Here is a 26,162-nt window from a genome sequence, read left to right on the forward strand (position 1 = left end):
AACAACTTCTGAGGGGCCTGCAGCATCAGAAGAATTCCCTTCCACCTCTGCTACAAAGGAAACCAGAGAATTCAGCAAAAAACATTACAATTATATCTTTCTTCCTGTCTTTTGTTGGGCACAAGATATGCCTTTGGTAGGGACACCTGATGGGATGAAAAAAACATCCACACTATTCTTTCCCCCTCTCTCTTCCAGACATTAAATCAGTGCTGGAGTTATGGGAATCTACACATTCATTATCCTTCCAGCTGGAATCAAAGCATGAGTGTATGAAATGCGGTGTTCAACTATTTTTTTTCTGGGTTAAAATTCATGTGCAAACTAAATGTGATTGTCTGTTTAATCTATCTTTTGCACTGCCACTCAGATAATCAGAGGGTAAAAAGCATTACTTGTGCTGAATGAATGAAGGGAAAATTTCACTGACTTGGTATTGGCTTTAAAATCATACCAGATACCGGGACCTATAGAAGAACAACTTTTCAACAAACAAGTTAATACTTGACAGTGAAGTCATCAGGTATCCAAGGTCCTGCTCCGGAACACGGGTTACTGATCAACCTGGGTCACTAAAAGTTCAGGTTGTCTGTCTCCTACTTTGCACACAGCATGGCTGCTTCAAACAACAGCTTCTGTAGCTGAAAGGCATAAATATCTCGTGCTTGGGTTTGGTCCAGGTAACACCAGCAGGTCTGTTTGACCACAGCTGGTCAAACAAAGGGCAGTAAAGGAAAATGTTGTCTGTCTTCACCCCTTCCAAGTATTAATTGAAACACTGACATTTTACTGCCAGTTAGGCTACAAGCTTTTATGAGTTAATAACAACACTCTTTCTTGAAATACCCAGGAGTCTAGAGCAGAAATTACAGCTGTTTAGAGCTTTTAAAAAAATGTTTCAGATTTCTCATGCATATAATCTTAAATTTCTCCTGGGTGACACTGCATTTTGATTCATTGTGTAGATTAAGCAGGTGTCATAGGAGCTGAGGTGAACATCAGATGGTAGTTTCACCAGCTCTGTTGTGTTTTAAAGAAAATAATACTGGAAGGCTGCTATAAAATCACAGGATCACACATGTCAACTGGACTACAGCACTAACTGCCATATCCAGTCTTTCCTTAACCATCTCCAGAGATGGTGGTTCCACCACCTCCCTGGGCAGCCTATTCCAAAGTCTAAGCACCCTTTCTGTGATGAAATTCCTACTGATGTACAACCTCCCGATGTACAACGTGTACAACCCCCTGGCCCAGTGTAAGACCATGTCCCCTTGTCCTGTCACTGGTCACCTGGGAGAAGAGGCTGACCCCCATGTGACTACAGCCTCCTTTCAGGTAGTTGTAAAGTGATAAGGTCTCTCCTGAGCCTCCTTTTCTCCGAGTTTAAAAATGCCTGCTCCTCACAGGACTAGTGTTCTAGACCAGCTTTGTTTCCTTCCTCTGGACTTGCTCCAGCACCTCAAGCGTCCTTTATGGACTGAGGAGCCCAGAACTGGACACAGTACTTGAGGTGTGGCCTCACCAGTGGAGTATAGGGCAACTGCGGTGTATAGGGGGAAATGATGTATAGAAATACCACCTTAGAAGCAAATCATAATTGCAAATGAGGAGTTTTCTAAGAAACACCTGGCGAGGTGAGGGATGGTGAGAGCGTGAAACAATAAATGGTAAATTCCTGGGAGTTTTTAAGAGCTGCCAATTAAAGGGCCGGGAAGACAGCCCCAAAGTGCCAGGCTTTGGCCGGGCCAGGCTCTCCAAGCTCTCCCCTCCCGGGCCGAACCGAGCCCTAACACACAGCGCTGGACGGCGGCGCGGGCGGCCCGCGGGGAGGCGCGGAGCGGTGCCAGGAGGGCGCGCCCGCCCGCGGAGCCCTGCCCGGCCCCGGCGGCGCGGAGCGGAGCGGAGGCGGAAGCCGCGCCGATGAGCTGTGCGCGCTGGGCAGCGGCTGTGCGGAGCCCCGCGCTGGGCCGAGGTAAGAGCGGAGCGGCGCTGCCTTGTCCCCGCCAGGATGTGGGGACGGGGCGCTGCCATCGCCTTGGCCGCACTGGCCGCGGCCCTCTGGCTGCGGCGTGACGAAGGTACAAACCTCCGAGCGCCGGCCCGGGCGGGAGGCGGGGCCGGGTGGGCACCGGGTGCTGCCGGAGCCCCGGGCGGTCGGCCCGGTGCGTGCTCCCCACGAAGGAAAGGTTGCCGGGCCGGGCAGCCCCGCCGGGGGCTGGGCCGAGGCGGGAGGGAGGCGGTGGCGGCCTCGTGTGACGCTCCTGCCGGAGAGCGAAACCAAAGCGAAGGGGCGACAGCGGGGCCCAGCGCGATGCAGCCCACCCCCGCCTGCCGCGGGGGCCGGCCGGGCCGCTCACCTGCTCCGCGGAGGGACGGCCGGGGGCGGGGGAAACGCTCGCAGACCCGACCCCCGGCACCGCCGCAGGGTCTGCCGAGGGCAGCGGCTGCCGGCTCCCCGCGGGCCTGCGGGCGGCGCCGGCTGCGGCGCGGCTGTGGTGGCGGCCTGCAGGGGCAGCGCTGCCGCGCGTCTGTGCGCCGGTGCGGGGTGCGGGGGGAGCCCGCCCGCCCCGGCTCGGTGACACGGCGGCCGGGGCGCAGCGATGTCGCTGCCCGCGCTGGCGCGGCGCGGCCCGGCACGGCGGTGCGCGGGGGTGAGGTAGGCGCCGAGCGGAGCTGCAGCGCCCTGTGTATGTGTGGGTGTGTGTGTGTGTAGGGATCGCGCTCCACTGCGGCGGGGAGGGAGGGAGGAGAAGGAAGGGAGGGAGGCAGGCGCACTGTGATGAGCAGAGCCTCCAAGTCCAGCCAGCACCGTCGTCCTGTCGCTCCCAACGGAGCCCGGGGCAGGGGAGCGGCAGCGCACGAATGACTGCCTGAGAGGGGGGGAGGAGAGGACCGCGGCTCCGCGCCGGGTGCCTGCTTGTTTATTTTTTTATTTATCATCATCGTTTTCGGAGGGAGCGAGTCAAGGGGAAGAGGCTTTTTTCCTTTTTCTTTTTTTTTTTTTTGCCACCTCACTACCCCTCTTGTTGCAGGTGCCCGCAGCTCAAAGCGGCGCCTGGAAAGTTTTGTTCGCGTGCGTGCGGGCTGCGAGCGGCGGCGGCGGCGGCCCGGGATGCGGGTCCCGGGGCCCGGCTCTCCGCCGCTTCCCGCCGCGCCGGGGCTGGCGTAGGCGCCCCCTGGGAGAGCCGCGTGCGGGCATTAAACCCCCTCCCTCCTCCCCGCCGCCCTCCTCCGCCCCCTCCGTCCCTCCCTCTCTCCCTCCCTCCCTCCTTCCCTCTCCCCGGTGCGCGGCCATTGCAGTGACCCCGGCCGGCCAAGGATGATTACGAACACGCGGGGCTTCCTGTGGTCGGATCTGGAGACGCGGGCGCTGCTGGAGATCTGGGGCGAGGCGGACGTGCAGTCGGCGCTGGACGGCAACTTTCGGAACAGCCATGTGTACCGGGACGTGGCGTGCCGCCTGGCCGAGCTGGGCTTCGAGCGCACCCCCGAGCAGTGCCGCATCCGCATCAAGGGCCTCAAGCGGCAGTACTACCAGGCCCGGGACGGGCTGAAGAAGAACGGGCACGCCCGCAAGATATGCAAGTACTACGACGAGATGGACCGGATCCTCAGCTGCCGGGGGGGCCCCGACGGCGGCCCCGAGCCGCTGGTCCCGCCGCCCGACGGCGCCCAGCCGCCCGCGGGGCCGCTGGCCGCGCCGCCCACGCCGGGCACGCCGCACAACAGCCGCTCGCTGGACGCCGAGCTGGACGAGGACGCCGGGCCGGAGTCCCCCCGGGACAACTTCACCGAGGATTCCGGCGAGTGCTCTTCCTACGCCGACCACCCCATCAAGGTGGAGTGCCCGTCCTTCGCCATCCCCGTGCCGCCGGGTGACGGTGAGTACGCTGCGGGCTCCCGGCGCCGGGTGTCCTCCCCTCACCCCGCGGGCTCTCGCAGCCCGACTGCCGGCGCTTCTGAGTGGCTTTTTCCTTATCCTGCTGCCTCCTGCCCCGTCCTTGGCGCTCCGAAACCCGCCCGTGCTTCCCCCCGCTCTTGCACCTTGCGCGTCCCCGTGAACTGGGGAGCGGGCTGCTGCGGGTGCTGCAAGTGCTGCATACTGGGGAGGGGGAGATGCTGCAGACAGGGACCCTAGTGAGTTTTTACCGGTATTTGTCAATGGGAAACCCATGGAAAACTAGCGCAGAGATTATCGAGACAAAGTGTCAGGTAGCATTGTACAAGAAAATAAGCATCCTTCTCGCTGGAGTGTTTGCCTGTTCCCTGCAGACTGAGTGCAGTTTTGCTAATCTGTATTAAAACGATGATGACGATAATACCTGAAAACTCTCCTTATTGTTGCAGCTGGGCCAGAAAGCTACGGGAGAGCTTTTGCCTAATAAATTGCACGGGTTGTTTCAGAAACACTGTTTCTAACTTTACCGGCTTGCGGACAGAAACAGCACTTTGATAAAGCCTGTCCTTTCCCTGAGCGTTCTTTACCCTCCACATTTGTATTGTGGAGCGGCGGGAGAAATGTTGCTTGTTTGTTTTCAGTCTAGATTAATGCAGGATTTTTAATAAAAACATGAACCTGTCTTCAGAAGTTGACATGACTTAAGAATCAGCCGATTGGTTGACGTTTAAGCAACCTTCTTTTTACATTTAAACCCCATCAAAGAGTTGTTTACACTAATGTTCTTTTGAAATGCAAATCTAGAATGCCAACAGACTGAAACTCAATTTAGATTAATGTAATTATCTGCAATAGACAAATGAGGCTATACTATTTAATAACCTTCACTTAAACCTTTTTAGAAGATGAAAAAGACTCCCATTGTTGAAGTTTAGTACTACAACAATTAAAAAATGGCTCTGTGATTTTTGTGTTACCCTTGCAGCTTGGTAGAAGTTTGTGGGTTTGCTTTGGTACTCTGAAAGAAGTGTACTGTTTATCTCACATAAATACAGCTCACATTGGGAAAGTGTAACCTAATGCATTGTGAGATGTTAGGTCACCTCTTGTAGGGAGAATTTTTGCTGCTTTCCTCTTAGAAAATTGTTTTCCATCAGAAAAATAATAGATTCTTTCCTTGCTTTAGGCTTTAAAGAAGTCAGTGCTCCAACTATTACCCCACCTCTCAATCAGCCCAAAAGATCAAAAAAACGCCATACCAATTTGACATTGGATAAAATGATGGAAAAATTCCTGCAGCAGAGCATGGATACAGATGAGAAATTTTACAGATTCGAAGAGCAGAGGCTCAAAATTGAGGACAAGCGTCGGGAAGCGGAGCATGCTCGAGAACTCCAGATGTTACAGATGTTGGGACAGATGTTGGCTGGAATTTCTTCTTCGGTATCACAGAGGTCACAATCTATACCAACAAGTCCACCTCGGAGAGCGAACCATCGTTCATATGCGGATAACTTTAATTATAATGCTATGACAGCAACACTTTCTCCACCGATAGGTACTTCCTTCTACAGCATAAATAAAAGCTAGGGTACTTTTTAAAACTTCTGTGTGAAAGCACTGGTAGTAAGCAGCTTTTGAAAATAAAAGCTAATTGGAATTATTTAATACTGTGGTGAAGGTGTTTGTCTGATGTCGAATGAAATTAAATCATTATTCGTACCATTGTACTGATTACTTAATACAGGTACATTAGTTATAACAAATTTTCATGAGCAAAATTATACCTTTGGAACCCTGTAAACCTTGGGAAATTCTTTCCACATTCATGTCTCTGTACAGTGAAGTGAGGAGGAGTTATATATGTAAAAGGCAGGTAGGAGAGTTGCTGGAAGCAATCTGGAAACGTGAGTTACTCTGTAGCAGAAATATTGCTGCTGTTCTGCTTGAAGTTACCAAGCATAACCCAATATATGAAGTTAAGGCTATGCATGTGTTTTTTCAGGGCTGGGAAAGAGTGGAGTTTTTCCTACGCTGAAGTAAGTCAGATGTTAAGATCTAGCTTCTTTAAAATAAATTTATTTGCAACAAAATTCTGAATCTTATAAATTAAATATTGTATTCTTGTAGTAGGTGTAATAGAAGATGAAAATATTTGCTTATGTTTTTTTTTTCTACACCAGCTCTATAAATTCTATGGGCATCTGAATTTTTTTTAAGTAAAAGGCAAAGCAGTATCTCAAGAATTGGTATTTATGCACAAACTTCTTTCTGTACCTCATGTGTGGGCCAGAAGCTGATGGTAGCAATCATTAACAAACTTCTTGGGATCTGTGTGCCTGTGGCATTTATCTTCATCATGGTCTCTTTGTACCTGGAGGTAGACTGCCTGGGCAGGAGAAAATCAGGGATATTCCATCAGTGCTGGAAATAAGAGTCAGACTGGGGCTTAGTGACTATAGCCTGCCATGTGGAAATGCAAAAACTCTTATTCTGTTCTAATTCTGATTTTCACAGTGCTTGGAAGGAAAAAAATGTAGTTTGAAAAGAGGAAAAAAAAAAAAGGAAGCAGCCAGCATCAGTGCTGAATAATAATCTGGCATGCCAGATCCTAAGGGGCATTCCCTGAGTCCTGAGAGGTCCTTTCAGTTGTGTGTTAGTTATTCTTTCCCTGTAAAATGTATGGCAGACTTGGTGGTTAGGCCTGTTGAGGGTTTAGGCTGGCAGATCTGGTTGTGTTCCTTGAGTGGATAGCTGGTGTGTAGGATTTCCTGGTGGCAGCAGACTTTTGTAGATAATTTATGGGATATGAATGGATACAGTGTTTCAAATGTTCTTACTTTTAAAATTAAGGAAAACTAGTGTGCTTTAGAAAAACCCATAGGAAATTATTTAAGGTTCTAGACTGGGGTTGAAGTACCTACCTACAAGGCCTTACCATTACTTCTGAAAGTTTTTTCCTGAAAAGCTTAATTATGTGTAGCAACCTGAAACTGAGGTTCAGTTTGTCTTGTTGGATTTCATCATATAGGTGTACAGGCATATTGCGCTATGCAAAAATGCATTTTATTTATTTAACTGTAGCAAGAGCAATTTGAGATTCTAATCTTCTAATTGGAAAGGGTGTAAAAAGTGTTTATGCTAAAATGTGAGTATAATGCTTCAGGCAACATATCTTTTAAGGAATTAAGATTTAATTTGTTAAGAGCTGAATATGCCACAGTGATTCGGTAGGTAGAGTAGGGCTATATTAAGAATGGCTTTTTGCATAATTCTCTGATTTCTCTCCATTTATTATGTAGTCATTTTATATTCACACATGAACAAGAACCAGCAGCAAATAAACAAAAGGCCTTCTTAGCAACACTGCAGTTTAAGGGTCCCAAGCTACATAATATTTTTGTGTGGTTGAAAACAGCAACTGTGTTAAGTGTGATTTAAAGAAAATAATCTGCCCTGTTTCCAGAGGAGCTGAGGATTTTGTTCTCCTCTGGGTCACTGCAATGCTATTTTGGCCGTAATCCAGAACAGGTTGTGGGTTTTTTCTTTTATTTTCATTCCTTTCTTTTTTTACCCCCCCCCCCCCCTTTTTTTTTGTTTCTCAGTAAGACTGGGATGCTTGTATTCAAAAGCAAAAGATCAGCCAAGAGTATTTATCATTATTGAAGACTAAAGCATACTGTTACTGAAGATTAGCATTTCTGGTTTAGATTCTGTGAAAGACAGAGAAGAAGATGTATTTTGCTGATAGCACACAGATTTGGAATTTTCTTGTTTATTACATTTTTCCCCTTATTATGCCCAGTACTTCTGGAAGAGAAATTTTCTTTTTTTTTTTTTTTCCCTTCTTTTTTCCTCCCCTCTATATTTTGAAATCGGGGTTTGGGTTGTTGAGTTGTGTACAGCTGAAAATAAGGAATATCATGGGAGTTATTTTCTACATAGTTATGTTACACATGTGTAGCAGTTCCTTGAAAGCTTTTTAGAAGATCTGTACAAAAGAAAGTAAGCTATGGCTATGGTCTAGGACACTGATATTAGCATTCAAATAAGACTCTTCTGAGCAAAATTTTACAGGTAATGAGCTTTTAAGAACTTGCTCTTTTAGTGTATTTGCTGCAGTTTATAGTTAACATGTTGATAGAAGTAGTGATCCTTACATTATTCCCTTGTTAGGTAAATGTTTTGATTCTTTCTAGTTGTCATTGTTGAAGTAACTTTTTCTTCTAAATTTTTGTAGCCTTTGGAAAGAGTAATTTGATACATAGTCTACTGAGTGTGCAGTTGTTTTAGTATGTGGCTTGACATGTAGCTTTGCATCAGAGATCTGGAGATGTGTTATAGCTAAAAATGATCTTTGTGTGATATTTGTGATGTTTGCATCTAGTGTGTTGGGTTATAGTTTTGCAGAAAGACTTTCACTATGCTTTGTAGCCACCTACCAAAATAACAAAGCAGTGAGATAGGCCCTGATTCTGCTAAGAGGTGGAAGTCTTTAAGGGGAAGCGAAATATAAGGTAGGGTGTACATTTAAAATTTGGTTTCAGTTGCTTTGTGCTTGCTCTGTGGATGTGTTTAGTCCTTACTAAGTGTTCCTATTTCAGTTGAGTTTAATTATGGAACTGATTTCAGGCTGAACTAAGAAGGTATTTCTAGTTACAAAATGTTCATGTAACTATTTTGGGTTGTTGCTTCTTTCTGTACCTGAGCCCTAAATTAGGACTGTGAACAGTCAGTGAGAATGTTCTCTTCATCAGACCCTGAATACGTTTTTATAATCATCACCTTCCCTAGTTACTCACTGTTTTAAAGGCCTTTAAGTGACAAAGTGTTTGGATTTTAGAAGTATGTCACTTTGTGTATCTTTGTGTGATTTTATTAGTGTACATGAGTGCTTAAAAGAAATGCTTGGCAGTAGTTTAAAGCAGAACATTCTTTGAAGTAACACTTATTTTCTTCCTTTCAGTTATAGAGAGGTCTTTTTCACTGCACAGAACACACACTCTGAAGGATATGGAGAATATTTTCCAGCTGGTGCGCAATGTTATCCCTCCTCTCACAGGGAAAAAGCATAAAGGTCAAGATGGTCGTATAGGCATTGTTGGAGGATGTCGAGAGTAAGTTAAATAGAAATTTGATTTTTGCTTCTGATAAAGCTTGAGGATATCATAACTGCTTGGAGAAGCCATTCAAACTCACCTTACACTTAAACCACAGTTTTCCAGAGAGCTTTAGGACTCCATCATCATGACCATGTATACTTAGGAAAGAACACGGTACCTTGCAGATGTGTTGCAAAGTTTTTATACTGAATGTTATGGGAACTTGAAATGCTGTTTGTGTCTATCTTCTCTGTCTTTTTTGACCACCAAAAGCTGTTAGTCTTTTCCCATTGCATGGTGAGGTTTTAGAATAAATAGAGTAAGACAGCGGCACATCTGATTTTTTGCCTTCTCGAGAACTGTGTCTCTTTATTTTCTTATGCTATGTTTTCTTGTGGGCTTTTTATTTTGATAAATATTGGTGTTTAGTAGATTCTGTCAATTTCTTGCTTTATGTACTGGAGTAATGGAAATATCCTATTTCAGGGGAGAAAAAATGTACTGCATAAATCAGTTAAATGCTGTATTGACCTAGAACCAATATTGTCCACAATACTTTGAACAAGCCACTACACCTTCCTTCTTTTCATTTTCCCCTTTTGAAAGAGAGATGACATCTTTCTCCTTTAAGAGATATCTACTGTTGGACATCTGCTGTTAATAAACATTCCATAAAGAGCAAAAAGATGCTGTCTTGTAGCTGGGTTGAATACCCAGGAGTTAGAAGCTAATGGTCATAGGTTCTCACCTCTTGGTTGAAGTAAGAACTTTTGGAGGGTGATTGTGTTCATGTCTCTCTCTTCAGTCTTTATGAAAAGAGAATTTAGGGCAACTGGAATCACAGTTTAGGCACTTCAGTTAAGCATCTAATGCCAGATGGGATTGATCCAGGTCACAGATCCCATATTTAGCTTGCAAACAGTTTTTGGCTCTTGTTTTGTTTGTCTCTGAAGTTTTACCTCTGCTACTTGAGAAAATTTTGCTGGTTTATGGCATGATCTGTGTAAATATTTCTATGAAAGATCATTATCTAATCTCATTACTGTGGTTCCTAACCTCAGTTCTATTTCATTTTAGATACACTGGAGCACCATATTTTGCTGCAATTACAGCCCTCAAAGTGGTATGTTGTTCTTCTGTACAAGTCCAAAATGAACTTTTCATAATTTCTGTTGCCTAGGTGTCATTTTTAAAATAGCATTCATTCTGTATTTCACATGAACTTTGAGCTCTAGAAGGTCTTCTCATAAGCAAAGAAAATCCTTAGTTCAGAATTTCTAGAAATATTTCGTAAATGTGTCATTTACTGTGTTTCATTCACCATGTTTCCTTCCTCTGTATAAGGTGAAGTTAGAAATATTTCCAAAATTCGACAATTTCAGGGACTTGGATAGGAAATTTCAAGCCTTGATGAAATATTTTCTCCAAAAGTGAACAATAAAATAACCTTAGATTATTGTTTAGAGTTACGTTTTTGTGCTACAGTGAGTTCTTTGGAAATTTTTTCTGGACCTGATAACTGTATTGAATGAAATAACTTTCTTTCAAAATTTAAAACTTTACACTAGTAAAATTTTTATATGTGGTAATTTTAAAGATTGTGGGTGGAATTCCATGTAATTTCTAATAGCACATTTTATTTGCATTCTAATCTTCAGCAGAAGTACTTTCTAAGATTTTTTTCCTAGAAGCATGAACTTCCTTATTTTATTGACATATTAAATGGCTAAACAGACTACATAAATACAGGGTGATTGTTTAAATGTAACCAAGTCATGCTTACCTAATACATCTGATTTTCAGAATGCTATATGTAGTGTGTCAGTACTTTCAGCTCATTGTGTCTGTTTTTTCTTTTTGAAGATTTCTCTCAGTATGCAGGTAACCATCCCAGATACTTCCAACCACTTCTTCTCTCAGGATGCAACCCCTCAAAGATTTGAAACTGAAATGATGTTACTTAACCATGTTATTATAAAATCACAAGGCCACTCAGCTTTCTGTCCACTATGTGCAAGTCCAGTGGCAATACTAGGAGGTTCCTTACTAATGTCACTGAATTTCAGACCATTACACCTGCACATAAACAGTCAGAGTGCCTTGAAATGTTCAATGTATAGTAGTAAAACAGAGAAGACACTTCCTTGATACTGGGAAATTTCAGTATACATGACCAATACAAGATCACTGGTCTGGTCACTGCTTATATAATTCTATGTGTGTTCTGATTTTTTGAGTTGGTAGCAGAAGCTTGAGACTCAACTCTTCAGCTTTAACGTTTGTTTAACATAGGGTGTGTTGCCAAAATTGAGCCAGCCTTTTTCATGTATGAATTTGGCTCATTGAGTAAAAATGGTAGGACTAGAAATGTATTCATGGGTCACCATAGCTTTATTTTCAAGTATGTTACAATAGTATTATGGCTCTCTTAAGTAGTTTTACTCATGTTCATCCGTGTCTTTTGTACATGAGGCGTTGTAGTCTTTGCTCATCTACAGATGAGAAACATTTCTCAAGTGAATAAAAATTTGAGATTTGTGTTTTCAGTCATCCTGTTAATGAGAAACAGAAAAAAATTATATTGGAAGTTAGATACAAAAAAACCAGAACATTTCATACTAGTCTATGCCAAAATAGAAGAAACATAATACAATTTGTTTAAACTATCAAGAAGAAAGAATTCAGTTGAATTATTGGTTGAGTAATCTTTGGAATGATAAAGTTATTATTAAGTATAAATTTGATAATATTGTTTGCAAATTTTCTTTTTTAGGGTGCAGATTTATCCCATGTATTTTGTACCAAAGATGCAGCAACGGTAATCAAATCATATAGTCCAGAGCTGATTGTTCATCCAGTTCTGTAAGTGACTTACAGTTTGTTTAAATGAGCTAGTCAGGCTTACTATTTTTAATATTTCAGTCTGATAATTGATTAGTTTGTGTTATTTATTTTGCTGAGTTACTGGATGGATGAGCTGGAGATCACAAAAACTCCAGGCTTTGTCCTTTCATTATGACCAGTTGAATATTTAATATGGGACAGTCAGCTGTGAATTTATTTTCATGACTGTCAAAGTACAAGTTGTAAAAAGCAGAGATCTTTCTTTCTGCTTCTTTCTGACCTGTTCTGTGGTTGTAATGCATTTAGCAGTGAACAGTAGCAAGATCCAGAGCTACAAATTACTACAAGTCAGCATTTTGCAATCTGCATTTGAAATGTGAGTGGAGTGTGTTCTCTTGCTTCTTCAGTATTAATAGTATTTAATAGTAGTGTGTCTGTTTCCCTCTCACTGCTGTGTATATAGACACCTAGGTAAAATTACAAGGCAAGAGAGATGCTAATTCTCTTTTTTCTTCATGAGTATGTTGCTTGAAATACACACCTGTTCTTGGGAATAAATAGACATTCCAAAATTATATAAAATAAGGGTTTAATTAACAAGAAGAGGAAAAGTTTAATATGTGACTGTCCTCTAATTGGGAAAATCAGTGTCTGTGTGTGTGTGCTTCTCTGAATTTCTGTTCTGATATATGTTACTGATTGATGAACTTTCATAGGATAAATTTGTTTCAATTAGGTGTTATGATTGTTTGCAACGAGCACTGCAAATTGGAATTAAGATGTGTGCCTTAAGTGTATGCCTGTGAGCTTAGCTCACACCAGTGCGTGTCAAAGTCTATTGGTGTACATAGCAAAGCTGTGATGAGGGTAGGAAAAGCATGATTTAAAAACATGTTTGTCAGATGTTGCTGTCAGGAAGGATTTATGACAGTAGGAATATTTTGGTGTCTGAGAACAAGAATGTGGTCTTCCTTACGGGGATGTCTGTGTTGGAAGTTGTAAGTTTATTGCATTCTGAAGATGGGCTTCATTCCTGGTGCTGGAGACAGAGGTGCTTAGAAGGAAGGCAGCTAAAGAGGGTTGTGTTTTGTTGGCTGCTTTTTTCCCCCACTCCCCAAAGATAGAAGAAACCCATAACTTTATGGATTTCAGACAAAATAAAAATGATGTTTGAAAGCAAGGAGAGATGGGTAGGGTTTGTACCAGTATGACTGTTTATCTCTTCAGTCTAAAAAGCATCTCTTCTGTTGATGTTCTGTCTGATATCATATGATAGCAAATGCAATGGAGAAGCCTAATGGCAATATTAGCATTTAACTTGGGGTGTCTGGATGTGTTTCACTTGAGGTACAGCAGGTGATCATCTTGTATGGTGACGAGTTGATCTTGCCTTGGGAAAAGCTTGGTTTGTGTATGCAGTGCTTCTTGATGTCTGGTAATGGAAAATGTTAATAGGAGATATAGAAGCAGCACAGAGGAAAAGGGAACTGAAAATAGGGTTAACAGTAAACTTTCTGTTCATGAAGAACCAGATCAGGCCTGCTAAGTAAGAGTGGGATTTTTTTTACACAGATTCTCAGTGTCTTCTGTGGAATTCAGATTTCAGTGAAAACTCTGATCTTTTTACCTGTCAAGAGAACTTTTGATTTTAAACTTCTGCTCTGTCTATGAGTTCCTTTAGACATACACAGTATAGTTAATCTGCAGATTTTCATGTCCATATATCTTTTAAGTCTGTGACTCAGTATTTAATACTTTTATTAAAACTCTGATTAATTTCATGCAGACAGCTGGGCTAATTGCATGATGCAATGGATCTGTAAATATTGTTTACATGACATTCAAAATGAAAAAAAATGCTAATATCTGAGTGTTCAGATTTTATTTATTAAATCTCCCATTTTTATCTCTTCTGCTTCATTCTCAAACTGGGACAGAGGGAAAGAGAAAACAGTCTTTTCTGGCTAGAAAGGAAAAAATCTTGATTGACTCTACTGAGCCCAGGTTTTATTGAAATTTACACTAACAGCCTATTTTCCTTGTGAGGTGCTTTGTGTTCAGTGTCACAGTGCTCATATGATCCTTTGTACGTGGTGGGGCCGTTGGCGTTCCGCGGGCATGGCCGGCTGCTCCTGACTCAGAGCCTGATCCCTTAAACAGCCTTTGTGCTTCCTCCCGGCCGCGCTTCACGCATGGGGGAACCTCCGGGTAAAACCCACCGGCAGCTATGCCATTGTTTGCTTTTGTGCCTCTCCTTAAAACTCTGCTTTGTTATGAGTTCTCCATGACCCTTCAGAGTAACTAGGTAGCTGTTGTGCCACTCTCTTATTATGCTAATCATAATTATGGCCTCGTGTGCTCAACTCCCTGTTTGAGCAGCTTGGCACTTCGCCAGGGTTCAGCTGCCATTTTGTACTGCTGGGAGTCTGACATTTTATCATCTTAGCTGCCACTGCTTTCTCTACTGCCTTCACCTCACAGGGGATCACCTCAAGGGGAAAAAATGCTCTTTTCTTGCCCTCTCTGGGTGCTTGAGCTCTTCTGGCTCCTTAGAGCTGCTGTTGTGGATCTTTGCCAGCATGACTGGTGAAGGCATGGGAGAGTTACAAGTTGGACTGGGGCGTTTCAGGTCTTTGGCAACTGTCTGTCACTTGAAGGATGCAGAGAATGTTATGTGAGAATGATTGAACAGGATAGCAGAAGGAGGGTTATGGAAAGGGACATCCATCTTGCAGCATTGCCAGGGCAATTCCACATGATCTCACATGCAGTCCATCCCAGGAATCCTTTGGGTGTGACATTCCGTGCTGGGGACACCCATAGCGCCACTTTCTGTGGTTTTTGTTTCTTGACTTCATTCCCTGTAAGTGAATGTGAGAGCTGGGACTGCATGTGGCAGCCTGGGATCTGGAAAAATGAAACTTCAGCATCTGGCTCTGTGCCCTCACTACCTGAGCAGAATAATGAAAGCAGAGTGTCTAGGGGCTGTGAATAGTCAGTATTATCAATAGTAACTTTTCCTTTTTATTCAGGGATTCTGTCAAATGCATTATGACCCCTTCCACAAGGACCTGGTATTACTAAAAAATTGACCAGGTAACCAGTTCAATATTTTTGATGTCCAACTTCTTGCTTTCCTGTGGAGAAGCAAAAAATGTGTATTGCAGAAGTTGGGGTCTTTGAATAGTGGAATATACCCAGTCTTGGTGACATCTGCTCTCCTTGGTCTTGTCACTGCTACCTCAGGTTTGTGCTGCACTTTCCTGTTCTGTCAGCTAATGTGCTCCTACTGTAAATGCTTCACAAATACTGGCAAGATAAAACCTAGCTTTGGCATTTTATTAAGTTTTATTGCAGATGTTCTCTGTGTGGATTTCTGCTGTAGATGTGTGCACACTTCCTTCTTGCATTTCTAGAGAAGAGTTTTTAGCAGCTGGCTCAAATCAGGTTGAATAGACTTCTTGGATACCTGTGTTGGGTTACCTTATCTTGTCCTGGTAGGCAGGTGATCACAGAGCTAAATGAGCTGTATGAGCCCAGGTGCTTGTATGTTAAAAGAAGACAGAATAAATCTATTGGGCTATTTTCCCCTTTTGCAGGGACTTTTCATAATTGTACAGAGATTTTCTTCTCTGTAGGCCTGAAAAGAGCCAGCTACTACTGAGTAGCCCCCTTGTAAGCTGGTTATCAGACAGTTTGTAAAGTCAACAATCAATATACTCCTTGATCTCCAGGGTTTTATCAGAGAAGTAGAATGAGGTCATTAATTTCTTGTGGTGCCAAAGAAGTGATGTAATTCTACATTATCCACCAGAAAAGCCACCCTTGAACAAGGCATGGATTTAGAACTAAAACCTTCCTCTTAGCTGGTTATGTCTCTGGGTTTGTGTGGACTAGGAAAGATTGTCAGAATTACTTGAAGTCTTAGAGTTAATTGCAGAGTTCAGGTTTTGGGTTGCATTTTGGAAAAGATTATTCTTTTGAGTTTGAAATAAGAATAATTGGGAAGAAAATACTTTTGAGGCTGGACTGTTTGTTGAGGCCAGTTATCTTTAATGAAGAAACTCAATGAAGATCAGGGTTTCTGGAACATATTTTACCTAGCTTTATTGATTTTTGTCTATGTTTTGAGCATTTGAAAAAATTATGAATGTGAATCATGGGTAGTTGAGGCCCTGATAAGTTACTTGAGCACTCTGAATCAGTGCCAAATCTCTTATAGAAGGCTCAGAAATAATCTTAATATTTTTGGTCTCCTGTAATTTATTATGTGGAGAGGAGATGCAAAAGCATTGATGCAGTATGGGAGGATGCTCATACCTTTTATTTGTGTTAGCTAAGGATAGCTATTAAACACTACTTTGGTGTAATGCTGGCATTAACCTCACTTTTGGATCAGCTGCTGGAAGAAGTGCAGACTTATTGTCACCAGGGAAAGTCAGGGGATAAACAGAGACCCCTCCAACAATCAAAAAGGTGTCTCACAAGTGACTTGGCTGCTGGGTCCCTATTACACCTGCAGCAAAGATGAAGGAAGATATAAACTTTGTGATCTTTCTTCCAAAGCCTCATTTAGACATCAGCCTGGCTAGGAATCACATAAAAAAGTCCTTTTTTTTTTTCTCAAGTACTTAGAGGGAGATAAAGGTCAGTTTGTATGTGCTGACTTAGAGAATTTATATATTTAAACTCTTTCTTGTTCTGTCATGCAATGCCATGGCTAAAACTTGCTTATGGACCTGTTTCCTGTGTCCATCCTCCTTGGCAAAAAACTGCTCCTTCTTTGCTGTGTGTTGCAGAGTGAATAAAAGCAGGGAGGTGTATTCACCCTATGCTATAGTCCCTTTCCTTCCTGTTGTTGCAGAGGTCCCATGTGATTCCAGCAGAGGTTTTGTCACCTCCTCAAAGTGTGAGAAGTAGCCAAAGGTTTTTAGCATTGCTGCAGGGAGTGCTGCTGTCCTTGCTGCTTTCTGATGTGTCAGAAGTAGATGTACTCCAGTTTGATCTGGCCAAATTTATCTTCCTGAATACTTGCCATACTGCTGTGATTTGAAACTGGGATCAAATTTCTTTGGTGTTCAGTCTTTCTTGAGTTTGAGTGAAGGCAGGCATCCCTGGGGTTTATTTTTGAAGGTTTTAGGATCCCCCTCTTTTTTCCCTGGATGACAATAAGCAAAGCAGATATTTAGGTTGAGACCTGTCCTGTCTTCTCATGTGTTCACAGCTGACTGGAAGCACTCCAGCCTTCTGGGTATTCAACTATTATCTGTGCCTTAAGGGTTGAATGCAAGGGCTACCAATGTGATAAAAGCTTGTCACTTTATTTACTGGTTTTAACAATTAAAAAAAAAGGGGCATTATTTTTCTAGGGACATTTAAAAATGTGTTCCTTTCAGAGGGAGATTACATTGTCATCTTCATTCTATGGCTTTTAATGTCACAAATTTGGTTGACTGCTGTCCATTTGAAAAAAATCAGCCAGATTGTATTTATCAGTTCCGTTCGTGGGAAGCATAATGGGTCAAGACCACTTCCATGAGCTCTGAAAATAGGAGGTCAAGACATTTGGTTATCATTGTGCTTTTTGAGAGGATTGTCATAATACACAATGGTATTGTCCTTGAGATCAAAACAGCCTCCAACTGCTTTAAGTATTTGTATATATCTAAATGCAGGTCATAAAATGATTGTGTTGGTAGCTGTGGTATCTTTACAAGGCTAGATAAGGTTGACCTTCAGCGCTGTAGTCGTGTCTGGGTGAGAAATCTCAGGAAACAGAGTCAGGCAACAGCTTCTTCTCCTTTGGGGCTCTCTCACAGGATGCAAGAGGCTCTGCTCTGTTTAAGAGAGGTGATCCCATTTGTGTAGTGCATTTGGGTTCATTGTTAGAGAGGCTGTTGTTATCTCCAATGCCTCTGGTGTGTGACCACCCAATTCCTGATGTAGCAGAACATCTGATACCCAAGTGAGAGTCTGGTGTGGAAATAGCAGCTATAGAAAACACTTTCAATCATTGTCATTATGAAAAAAACCCCAAAACAACGATGTGGTCAAGATGGCATTTTTTTCTAAATGTTTGCATCAATAGGTCATTCATGCTTTTACTGCCTTGAAGGTAGAATAGGGAGCAAGATTCTGGTATCTGCACATTAAGAGCAGTCCCTTCCTATGAACTTGTGACACCCCTGTTGCTCCTGGATAATGGGTTGCTGTTCTTGCTGCTGCTAACAGAAGAAGCCTACCAGGTTCACTTCTGGTGTCTAAATTAACTTACTCAATGTCTGGAAAAGAAGACTTGATTTGAATAGAATTCAGTCCCTCTCTCATTAAGGTCTTTATTTCCCTTTCATTTTCTTCCCTGTTATTTAATCAAATTGTAGCTGGAAAATACATATTGTCTACCCAGTGTTTACGGATTGTACACAATTTAAAGATTTAAACAGCCTGTTAGGTGAAAATAAAGACTCTCTTGTCTTCCAAACGTTTTGGGGGGGCATTTTAATATGCTAATCCTAATTTAATACACGTATCTCTTTTTGTTCTCTAATTGCATCCAGACAGCTTCATGCCAGCATGTTGTCTCTGTAATTGGCTCTACCTGACTGAGGTGCTTGGTGAGAGACACAAGAGTTGATAATAGGCTCAATGAGCTTCTCTAGAAGAAGCTATTATCTCTAGTTCTGTTCATGGGACTGAAAGAAGCTCCCTGAAGCCCTTGGGCTTCTGGAAATTTGTTTGAGAAAGATGATTTGGCAAAGAACATTGGCAAATACAGCCACTCTTAGAATAGAGAATTAGTTTAATTTTATGCTCAACATTTTTTTGCATTGTTTGGGTTTGCTTTTGATTTCTTTGACCCATCCTTTCCAGGATAATTTCACTCCCTATCTTATTATCCCAATGAAAACCTCACTCAAGGTTTACCACAATTTGGAACAATTAGTTTTCTGAGAGAATTACTTCAGTTCTAGAGCTACACATTGTGTCCCATTTTTGGCTCTTTTGATGTGTTGTATTACATGAAAGTTCCAAGTGTCAGCTGCTCTAACATTTGATTCACATTAATTATAATTACCTGCAGTGTTTGGACAAACAAAACTGAAACTCTTTCATTCTCAGATCAGAAACTTTTTCCATCTTTGAAGATAAGTCTGTAGGTTTGCTATGAAACTGCCCCCTTAGTGTGGCTTTGTCTGAGTTTGCACAAACAGGCTTGTGCAGTGGTACATCTTAATGCATTTGGAGTTGCCTCAGTCATACCAAGTGTGTACAGATAACAAGCAGAATTTGAATAATGTCCTCTCCAGTGAGGAGCCCCATAGTCAATCAGGTGACAGCAGTCTTGCTTTGTCCCGTGTTCTTCTCTAGCAGGAGGTCCCACTGATTGGCATTTTCTGGTGTCCAAACCCCATCTCTGATTGCTAAGGCAGTACCAGCTCTGCCTAAGACCCATGTGAAGAGCTGCAGTCCTGCTGCCTCCTGTTTGTGCTGTCATTCATGCTTATCTACTATTTCTGTAGCTCCTGGTTATACCCTTGCTGACTTTGCTTCACATTTTCTTGTTTCCATGTAAAATTTGACAAGGCTGCACCTTATCTCTTGTTCCTTTCCCTCCTCCAGAAAGCAGTGACAGAAACTGTCATTCATCCTGAATGGGGAAAGCTGCAGTGTTTAGAGCTTTCTATGATTATTTAAAGCTGTTGCTTGGTGGCTTTTGATCATTTGGTAAAAGCCAGTCTTTGAATAAAATGCAGCATAGAACAAAATTTTATTTCTTCAGAGAGCTGGGGATGGGAGTGGTGTTTCAGGTCCTAGCTGTCAAGTGTCCCTCACTCTGGGCAGTGACCAACCTAGAGCAGACTTTCAAGCAGATGGCACCTGTCAGGTATCTGATACAAACAGCTCCAGAAGATAGCAACTGTGGGTGATATTAGGGCAGTACCCACCATCTTTGGTGTTTGCTGGGGATTTCTTGGGTTTTTTTTTTTTTAATATTATGAGGTTTTGGTTTTTTGTCTGTTTTTGGAAAGATTATTACATCAAGCTTTCCCTAAGATGAAGATCTACAGAACTGTGTTTTAGGATAATTTTCATTGTGCCATAGTGAAATATAGAAGAGTTCTGAAGATAAGCTTATAAAAGCTTAACTTAGTTCTTCTTTCTTTATTAGCTCTTCCCCTCAAGGCTGCCCCCAATGGCTTCACCCAGTCTGTACTCATATCTAGAATTGGCCCAGTCCAGGTGCAGCACCTTGCACTCCTTGAACTTCATGAGGTTAATGTGGCAAAAGTTACCTAAAGCCACTAATAATTTATAAAGAAAATTTGTCCTCACCATTTTAGAGACTCAATGATGTTTAATTTGAAGAATCCTTGTCTATTTTTCCATGGAAAGTAGTTTCCTCAATACATTCTAGAAGCTGAGAAAAGAGGAAAGAGATAAACATGCAAGATACTGAGCACCATATCTGGTAGCTCCTGTCTACCCAGCAGCTTCAGGGACAGCAGATGATAAAGGTGTTGTGTCTGCCTTCCCCAGAGATCATCAGTCATCTCAGCCTCTCCTTAACAACCAAGGAAAGCTGATCAGACCCCATCTCTGGTGTCCTTTTCCCTCGTGTGCCTCCATGGAACCCCCTCTGTCTGCTTGATCTGACTACTGGACAATTTGTGATTCTGTGATTGCTGACATTAGCTTTAGACTCTCTCTTACCTGCACAGCTTCACAGATATGACACAAATTACAGAAGCTCCTTCAGTTTTTCTTATTAGTTATTCTGTTGTCTTGCAGGTGTTATTTATGTGTTTACCCTGTGATAGTTCTTTAATGTGTGCAGTCTGAGGTTTATTGGTTGCTTTGCAAACAAGCTAAGGTTTTGAGGAAGTGTTTGGGAGTTTGGAGGTGTGTTGCTTAGTTGCTTGATTGGACAACAGTGAGTTGTCATAATCTAGATTTTCATCAGAATGGCATCTGATAACATGTCACATAACACCTAGTGATTGACTGGAAGTAGCTGTTGGAGATCTCTTCATTCCCCATTTATTCCCTGGTGTGCTTTGTCACTAGAATCTTTTTTTGCACACATTTGCACAATGGTACTGTAGTTCACTCTCCATGTTTACAGGTGTTACTGCTAGGATTCAGCTTCCCAATTATTCCTGTTGTGTATGTTCATGGTGCAGAGTTTGTATTTTTGTATTAGGGGAAAGCCAGACTAGTTCCCAAAGTCTTTCCCTATCACCTTCCAAAACAACTTGCTTTATTTTGGAAAATCCCAGATTTTTATTTAATCAAAGTCTCTCTTAAAGGTTTTCACCCTCTTCTTAGAAATTGAAATACTGTTTTCTCCTGGCCTTAAGAAATTTTCTTGCTCCTCTTTATATTATTATTCACTTTGTGCTTTAGAGTGGGGGTATTGCATTTATGATATCTCTTTTGGAAAAAAAATCAAGTTGGATATATTATCATATGGCTCTGCACTTCTAAAGACAATAGTGATTCTTGCTTACTTGATTACTTTCTGTCAAAGCTTGAAGATCACATCTCTTTTGATCAAGGGGAAATCTTCTTCATACCTTGTATCTTTCTAGAGAGATATTGGGGTTTTTTTAAATACAGTGCTAATTTCAGTTATTGTTTCAATGTCTTGGGCAGTGGAGGTCATAAGTAAAAGGAGATGCTTGAGGTCAGGTTAGTAACCAGGCAGAGAAATTGGCATGACATGACAGAGGAGGTTAACTCTGTTCTCTGTGTGAGCACAGCGCACCGAGAGCAGCTGAGGACCTGGCATTCTATCCTGGTGCCTCCAAAGTAGCTTTTCCCAGAGACATTTCTGTCTAGTTTTGATCCACAGGCAAACAAGAACATGCATTGATTTTTTCTGTAATGATAAACTAAATACTGCCAAGAAATATTTATTCCTCAGTACCCAGGCACAATTACCTGTACAGGCAAATTATCCAAATGATCCTTAGCAAGGATTTTGACCCATGCCAGCTAGCCTCTTCCAGCCACTTTTCCACTGATGAGGAATTCCCATGGTCCAGAAACTGTGCCCAACAGGCAGGTTCAGCTTTGTTTGGGAGCCTGAGAGTGCAGAGGCCATCTGATCTCAGAGTCAGAGAGCTTTTCTGGGTGTGTTCAAACATCGTGTGTAGACTGTAGCTGGTAAGAGCTAGAGGAATTCTGCCTTTGTGCTAAATCCCATGGTCAGGAACATTCAAGGTTTACCCCTGCCTGAAGCTGCTTGTTGATCATTTGTACCCTATCAGCTTTAAAATGCTGCTGGTTTGATGTGCATGTGTGGACATAAACTGGAGATAACACAACAGCCCTTCCACTTCCAGAGCAGTTGTAGGAGCAGGATATTGCTGCAGTGTCTATAGCTGTGTAGCACAGCTATTGTGAACATCCAGTGTCCTGAAATGAAGCTGGCACGGTGCTGTTGAGAGACAGTATTATTCTGTTTTCTTGATGAAGATATAAAATCCATCAGTTATTTACAGCATGGTTTTATAGCTGATTTTGCAATGTAGTAGTCATTATTACCATTTTTAATCTCTTGACCCTTCATATCTTGGATTGTTTCTTGATGTGACATTGCAAAGGAGTCGAACATAATGTTTGTAAGATGCTTGGAAGATGAAAAGCTCCACAGTAGGTTTTTATTATTACCAGAGGCAAAGTGTGCAGGAGTGGCTTAATATTGGACTGTTTATTTCCCAAGAGATGGCTTTGTTTTGAAAAGTGCACATTATCAATTGAGTTTTAGACAAAACTATCTTATTTCAATCCTGAATATAAATAAATTGACAAACTTTTTTATGGCTAGATTATTTGCATAAGATATTTGTAGAAGAGCAGAGCATTTATGATAATACCTGTGGCTCTATTCTTAGCTTATGTTTAATGAAGGTTTTTTTTAAGTGTATTTGGCTTCTACTATCCAAAGGTATGTTGAGTCCAGACATCCTTATATATCTAGAAGTTGCAGTGTTCTTACAACTACATGGTATATGTATATTGAGATATATATTGCTCTTCAAAGATAAAATAAGTTCAGTATGTGAACAAAGAAAAGTCTGCATTCAGAAATGATGATGTTTTATTAGAGTTTGATTTGCAGGTGGTTTTTCACACGTTCAACCTACCACATATTAAAGACCTGTCCTTTTTCCTTTTTTTTTTTTTAATAGTGCTTTAGCTATTTCTTGAATCATTTTTATTTCCAGCTTCTATCTACATCATAAACTGATAGGTGATGGTACAGAGATAAATAAAAATAAAAGGGAGCTGTTGAACAGTTCTCAAGCTGGTTTCCACGAGAGGTAGATGAGGAGGGAGGGAGCTGCAGTGCTCAAGTGGAAGCAGTTCAGCCTGCTGGAACAGGGACTGCTCCAGGGACAGCGATGTCCTGCTGTTCACTGTCTCCCTTGCCCTTGCAGGGTCCTCACTCCCCCCCAGCAGCCTTGTTTGGACAGAGCTGTTTTGTGTGTCAGCACAGGGCACCTCTGGGCTTTCTGAGGCAGCTCTTGTCAGCGGAGGGGTCTCTGGGCTGCGGCCAGGACCGCATCCCTGCGCCCTTGACAGGATGCCTTCCTCCCTGCAGCTGCAAAAGCTTTGGGCTGCTGCCTGGCACTTGCAGAAATCATTGTGGAATTTGCTGATTCTGCCAGACACAACCTAAACACTTGTTCCTAAGTGCTGTGTCCCATCAGGACAGCTGTTGGTTATGAAAAACATGCAGTGGCTTTCATCTGTAATAATACAGCTTTGTTGGAGTATTGCAAGCTTAAAATAATCTGAGCAATACTGTGAGGCAGTACCCCCTTGCTCAGCCTACAGGGAGCTTTATTCCCCCCTGCTTCAGTTAGGAGGTTCATTTATTGTTGTCATTAATGTCAGAGATGGGGGGGGAGGGAGGCTAAATTTTCCCTGCATACTGTCAGTAAGGATTAACTGCAAATGCTGGGCAGTGCTTTCAAAATATTCTGACCTATTTACACAACAAAACTGATCAGAACAAAATAAACAGTTCTGGTCAGTGGCTGAATGCTGTATTGTGACAGCTATATTTGGCAGTGAATTTTCTCATCATTTTTCCAATGCAGACAAAAACCAGAATGCCATAGAAATTTTAAGCATTACAAGCAGATAATGCCCATACTGAATAGCTTGTTTCTCCTGTTGCCTTTTGGGGAAAGGGGACAATTTGGCTGTCATTCAGTTGGAACAAATTCTTATGAAGCAACTGACAAAAAAGCATATGAGTAGATTTATCATTCTGCCATGTGGGGTAATAAACAATTGCATCATTTACAGCAAGCTGCAATATATACCTGCAAGATGGTGGATCTCTCTCCAAGGTATAACCTCTGCAAAGAAGCATTAAATAGGGAATTGTGACAGACTCTAAAAATTGTTGGTTTCCTGCTTAGATTTTATTTTTTATTTTGTAACAGCTGTAGTGGATACTTGCAGTTACTTCCTCATTTTTATGTGGTATCCCCTAAAGAATGAATTGAGAGAAATTCTTCATTTTAACGATTTGGAAAACCATTTTATATTTTATGGGTCACAGATTCTTGGTAGTTTGGAGGATAAAATTGCCTGACACTCGAGATACTTCATACTAAAATGAAGCCTTTTCAAACTTTCTTTTTTTTTTCCCACTCTCCCTTGTAGTGACAGTCCCAATGCTGTCCATGAGGTGGAAAAGTGGTTACCACGGCTGCACTCGGTTGTCATAGGACCTGGCTTAGGTAGAGATGAAGTTCTGCTTGAGAACGCTAAGGTAATGTGCATACTGATGTTTTATCCTGTGTCTTCATGTTGATTTGTATTAACCATTCCTATATTTTGCATCATTACACAAATATTCCTGTTATGGTTGCTGAATATCAAATTTAATAAAATATTGTTGACTGGGAATTACAGTTTCTATCCATGGTCTTCATTGTTAAACTGTAGCCTTCAGTCTGAATTTTAGGCACCGGTATGGTTGTTCTGGTTTGCTTTTGTTTAGCTTGTCAAAGTCACTAATTAAGAAATAGGTGTTGGCATATTTAGATAAAAGGCTCTGTCTTTTCTTAGGTGCAAAGCGCCAGTACTGTAAGTACATAAATATGGATTTGAGTTCATAATTTTTGACAGCTCATATCAGATGCACCAAAGAACAGGGACTGTGTCCTCTTGCAATAAGAAATAATGCTCTATAAAATGTTGCAGATTTCTACTGTGGATAAAGAGATAATCCTATTTTCTGTCAAGCCTTAGTGGAGAGCTGAAACAGGAGATTAGATAGTCTTTTACTTTAGATAATACATACTTAGACCATCTTCCCAATGATGTTTTGTATTATTGTCAACACATCTTTGTGTGTTTGAAGTGTGTCTTTCAGTCTAATGTCAATCTAATTTTGTACAATTTGATTTTTTTTTCCTGACCAGTATTACTGAATTAATCAGTGGCACTAACAAGTGGAATTAATATAATTTACAGAAATGTTGACAGTTACACGGTGAAATCACGAAACAGAGCAGGCAAGAGACTGGAGACCATGCTATCCAAGTGTTTAGAATGCCTTGAAAAAACTACCTATGAATGGTTGTTTTGCTAGGATTTTGTTAGAGAAAGTTGCTATTGGAGTTTCTTGCTTCATTAACTTTTTTTGGAAGGAAAAATGTATATATTATGGTACAGAAGTCAAAATTAATAAAGACTAGAAAATAAAGAAAATAAATTTATTACAACTGATGAAGAAATCAAACTGTATTATGAGTGAAAAATTTAAACAGATTTTATTGTTTTTTGAAAACATGATTTTCAGAATTTTTTTACAGAAAAAATATCTGAGGCAATTCTTTTTTTTTCTTGGCTAAAAAATGTAAGTTTGATGGGGTTTTTTTCTTAAAGGAAAACAACTTTAAACAAAAGAAAATAAGAATTCATTTGGAATATCTAAGATAAACGTCTTTTATCTCAGAATTCCATCCAGGGTTTATGTGCTTATCTGTACTACCGAAGTATCTGGAAGATTTCTTGATTGTATTTTTTTCCTCATTGCTAAAAATAATATTGCTTTCTTAGTAAATTACAAGCATACTTTTACTTCAGTCTGGCTGTCCTGTGAAAGCCAGCTTAGAGTTAAAGAAACAAACCCAGCCAATAAAGACAAGGCATTTGGAAGTTACTTCGTGCTTAAATCTCAGGGCACATTCATATGAGCTGTGGATCTGGCCTTAGTAATTTCAAGTCACATTAAAGCTCAAGTTCTTTGTCTGCACTGTAGTTGTGTAAGTGTTCATTAGTTACCC

General features: G+C 41.7%; 1 protein-coding gene across 8 annotated transcripts in view; it reads left to right on the top strand.

The window, feature by feature from the left end:
* The first annotated feature begins 1,737 nt into the window (after positions 1 to 1,737).
* Positions 1,738 to 26,162, top strand: part of NAXD (NAD(P)HX dehydratase) — a 49,413-nt gene continuing 24,988 nt past the window's right edge. The window contains exons 1-7 of one of the 8 annotated variants that reach the window (XM_071430604.1): positions 1,738 to 2,081; positions 3,304 to 3,884; positions 5,088 to 5,459; positions 8,868 to 9,018; positions 10,081 to 10,126; positions 11,777 to 11,865; positions 24,532 to 24,640. In XM_071430604.1, the coding sequence (XP_071286705.1) occupies positions 3,323 to 3,884; positions 5,088 to 5,459; positions 8,868 to 9,018; positions 10,081 to 10,126; positions 11,777 to 11,865; positions 24,532 to 24,640 (1,329 nt within the window). In that variant the 5' untranslated portion in view covers positions 1,738 to 2,081; positions 3,304 to 3,322. The other 7 variants (XM_071430605.1, XR_011679725.1, XM_071430603.1 and 4 more) reach the window with 7 other exon arrangements.

This window comes from Agelaius tricolor, unplaced genomic scaffold (assembly GCF_023055355.1).
Source record: "Agelaius tricolor isolate 1412-34295 unplaced genomic scaffold, bAgeTri1.0.p SCAF_7, whole genome shotgun sequence".
Taxonomy (NCBI): Eukaryota; Metazoa; Chordata; class Aves; order Passeriformes; family Icteridae; genus Agelaius; species Agelaius tricolor.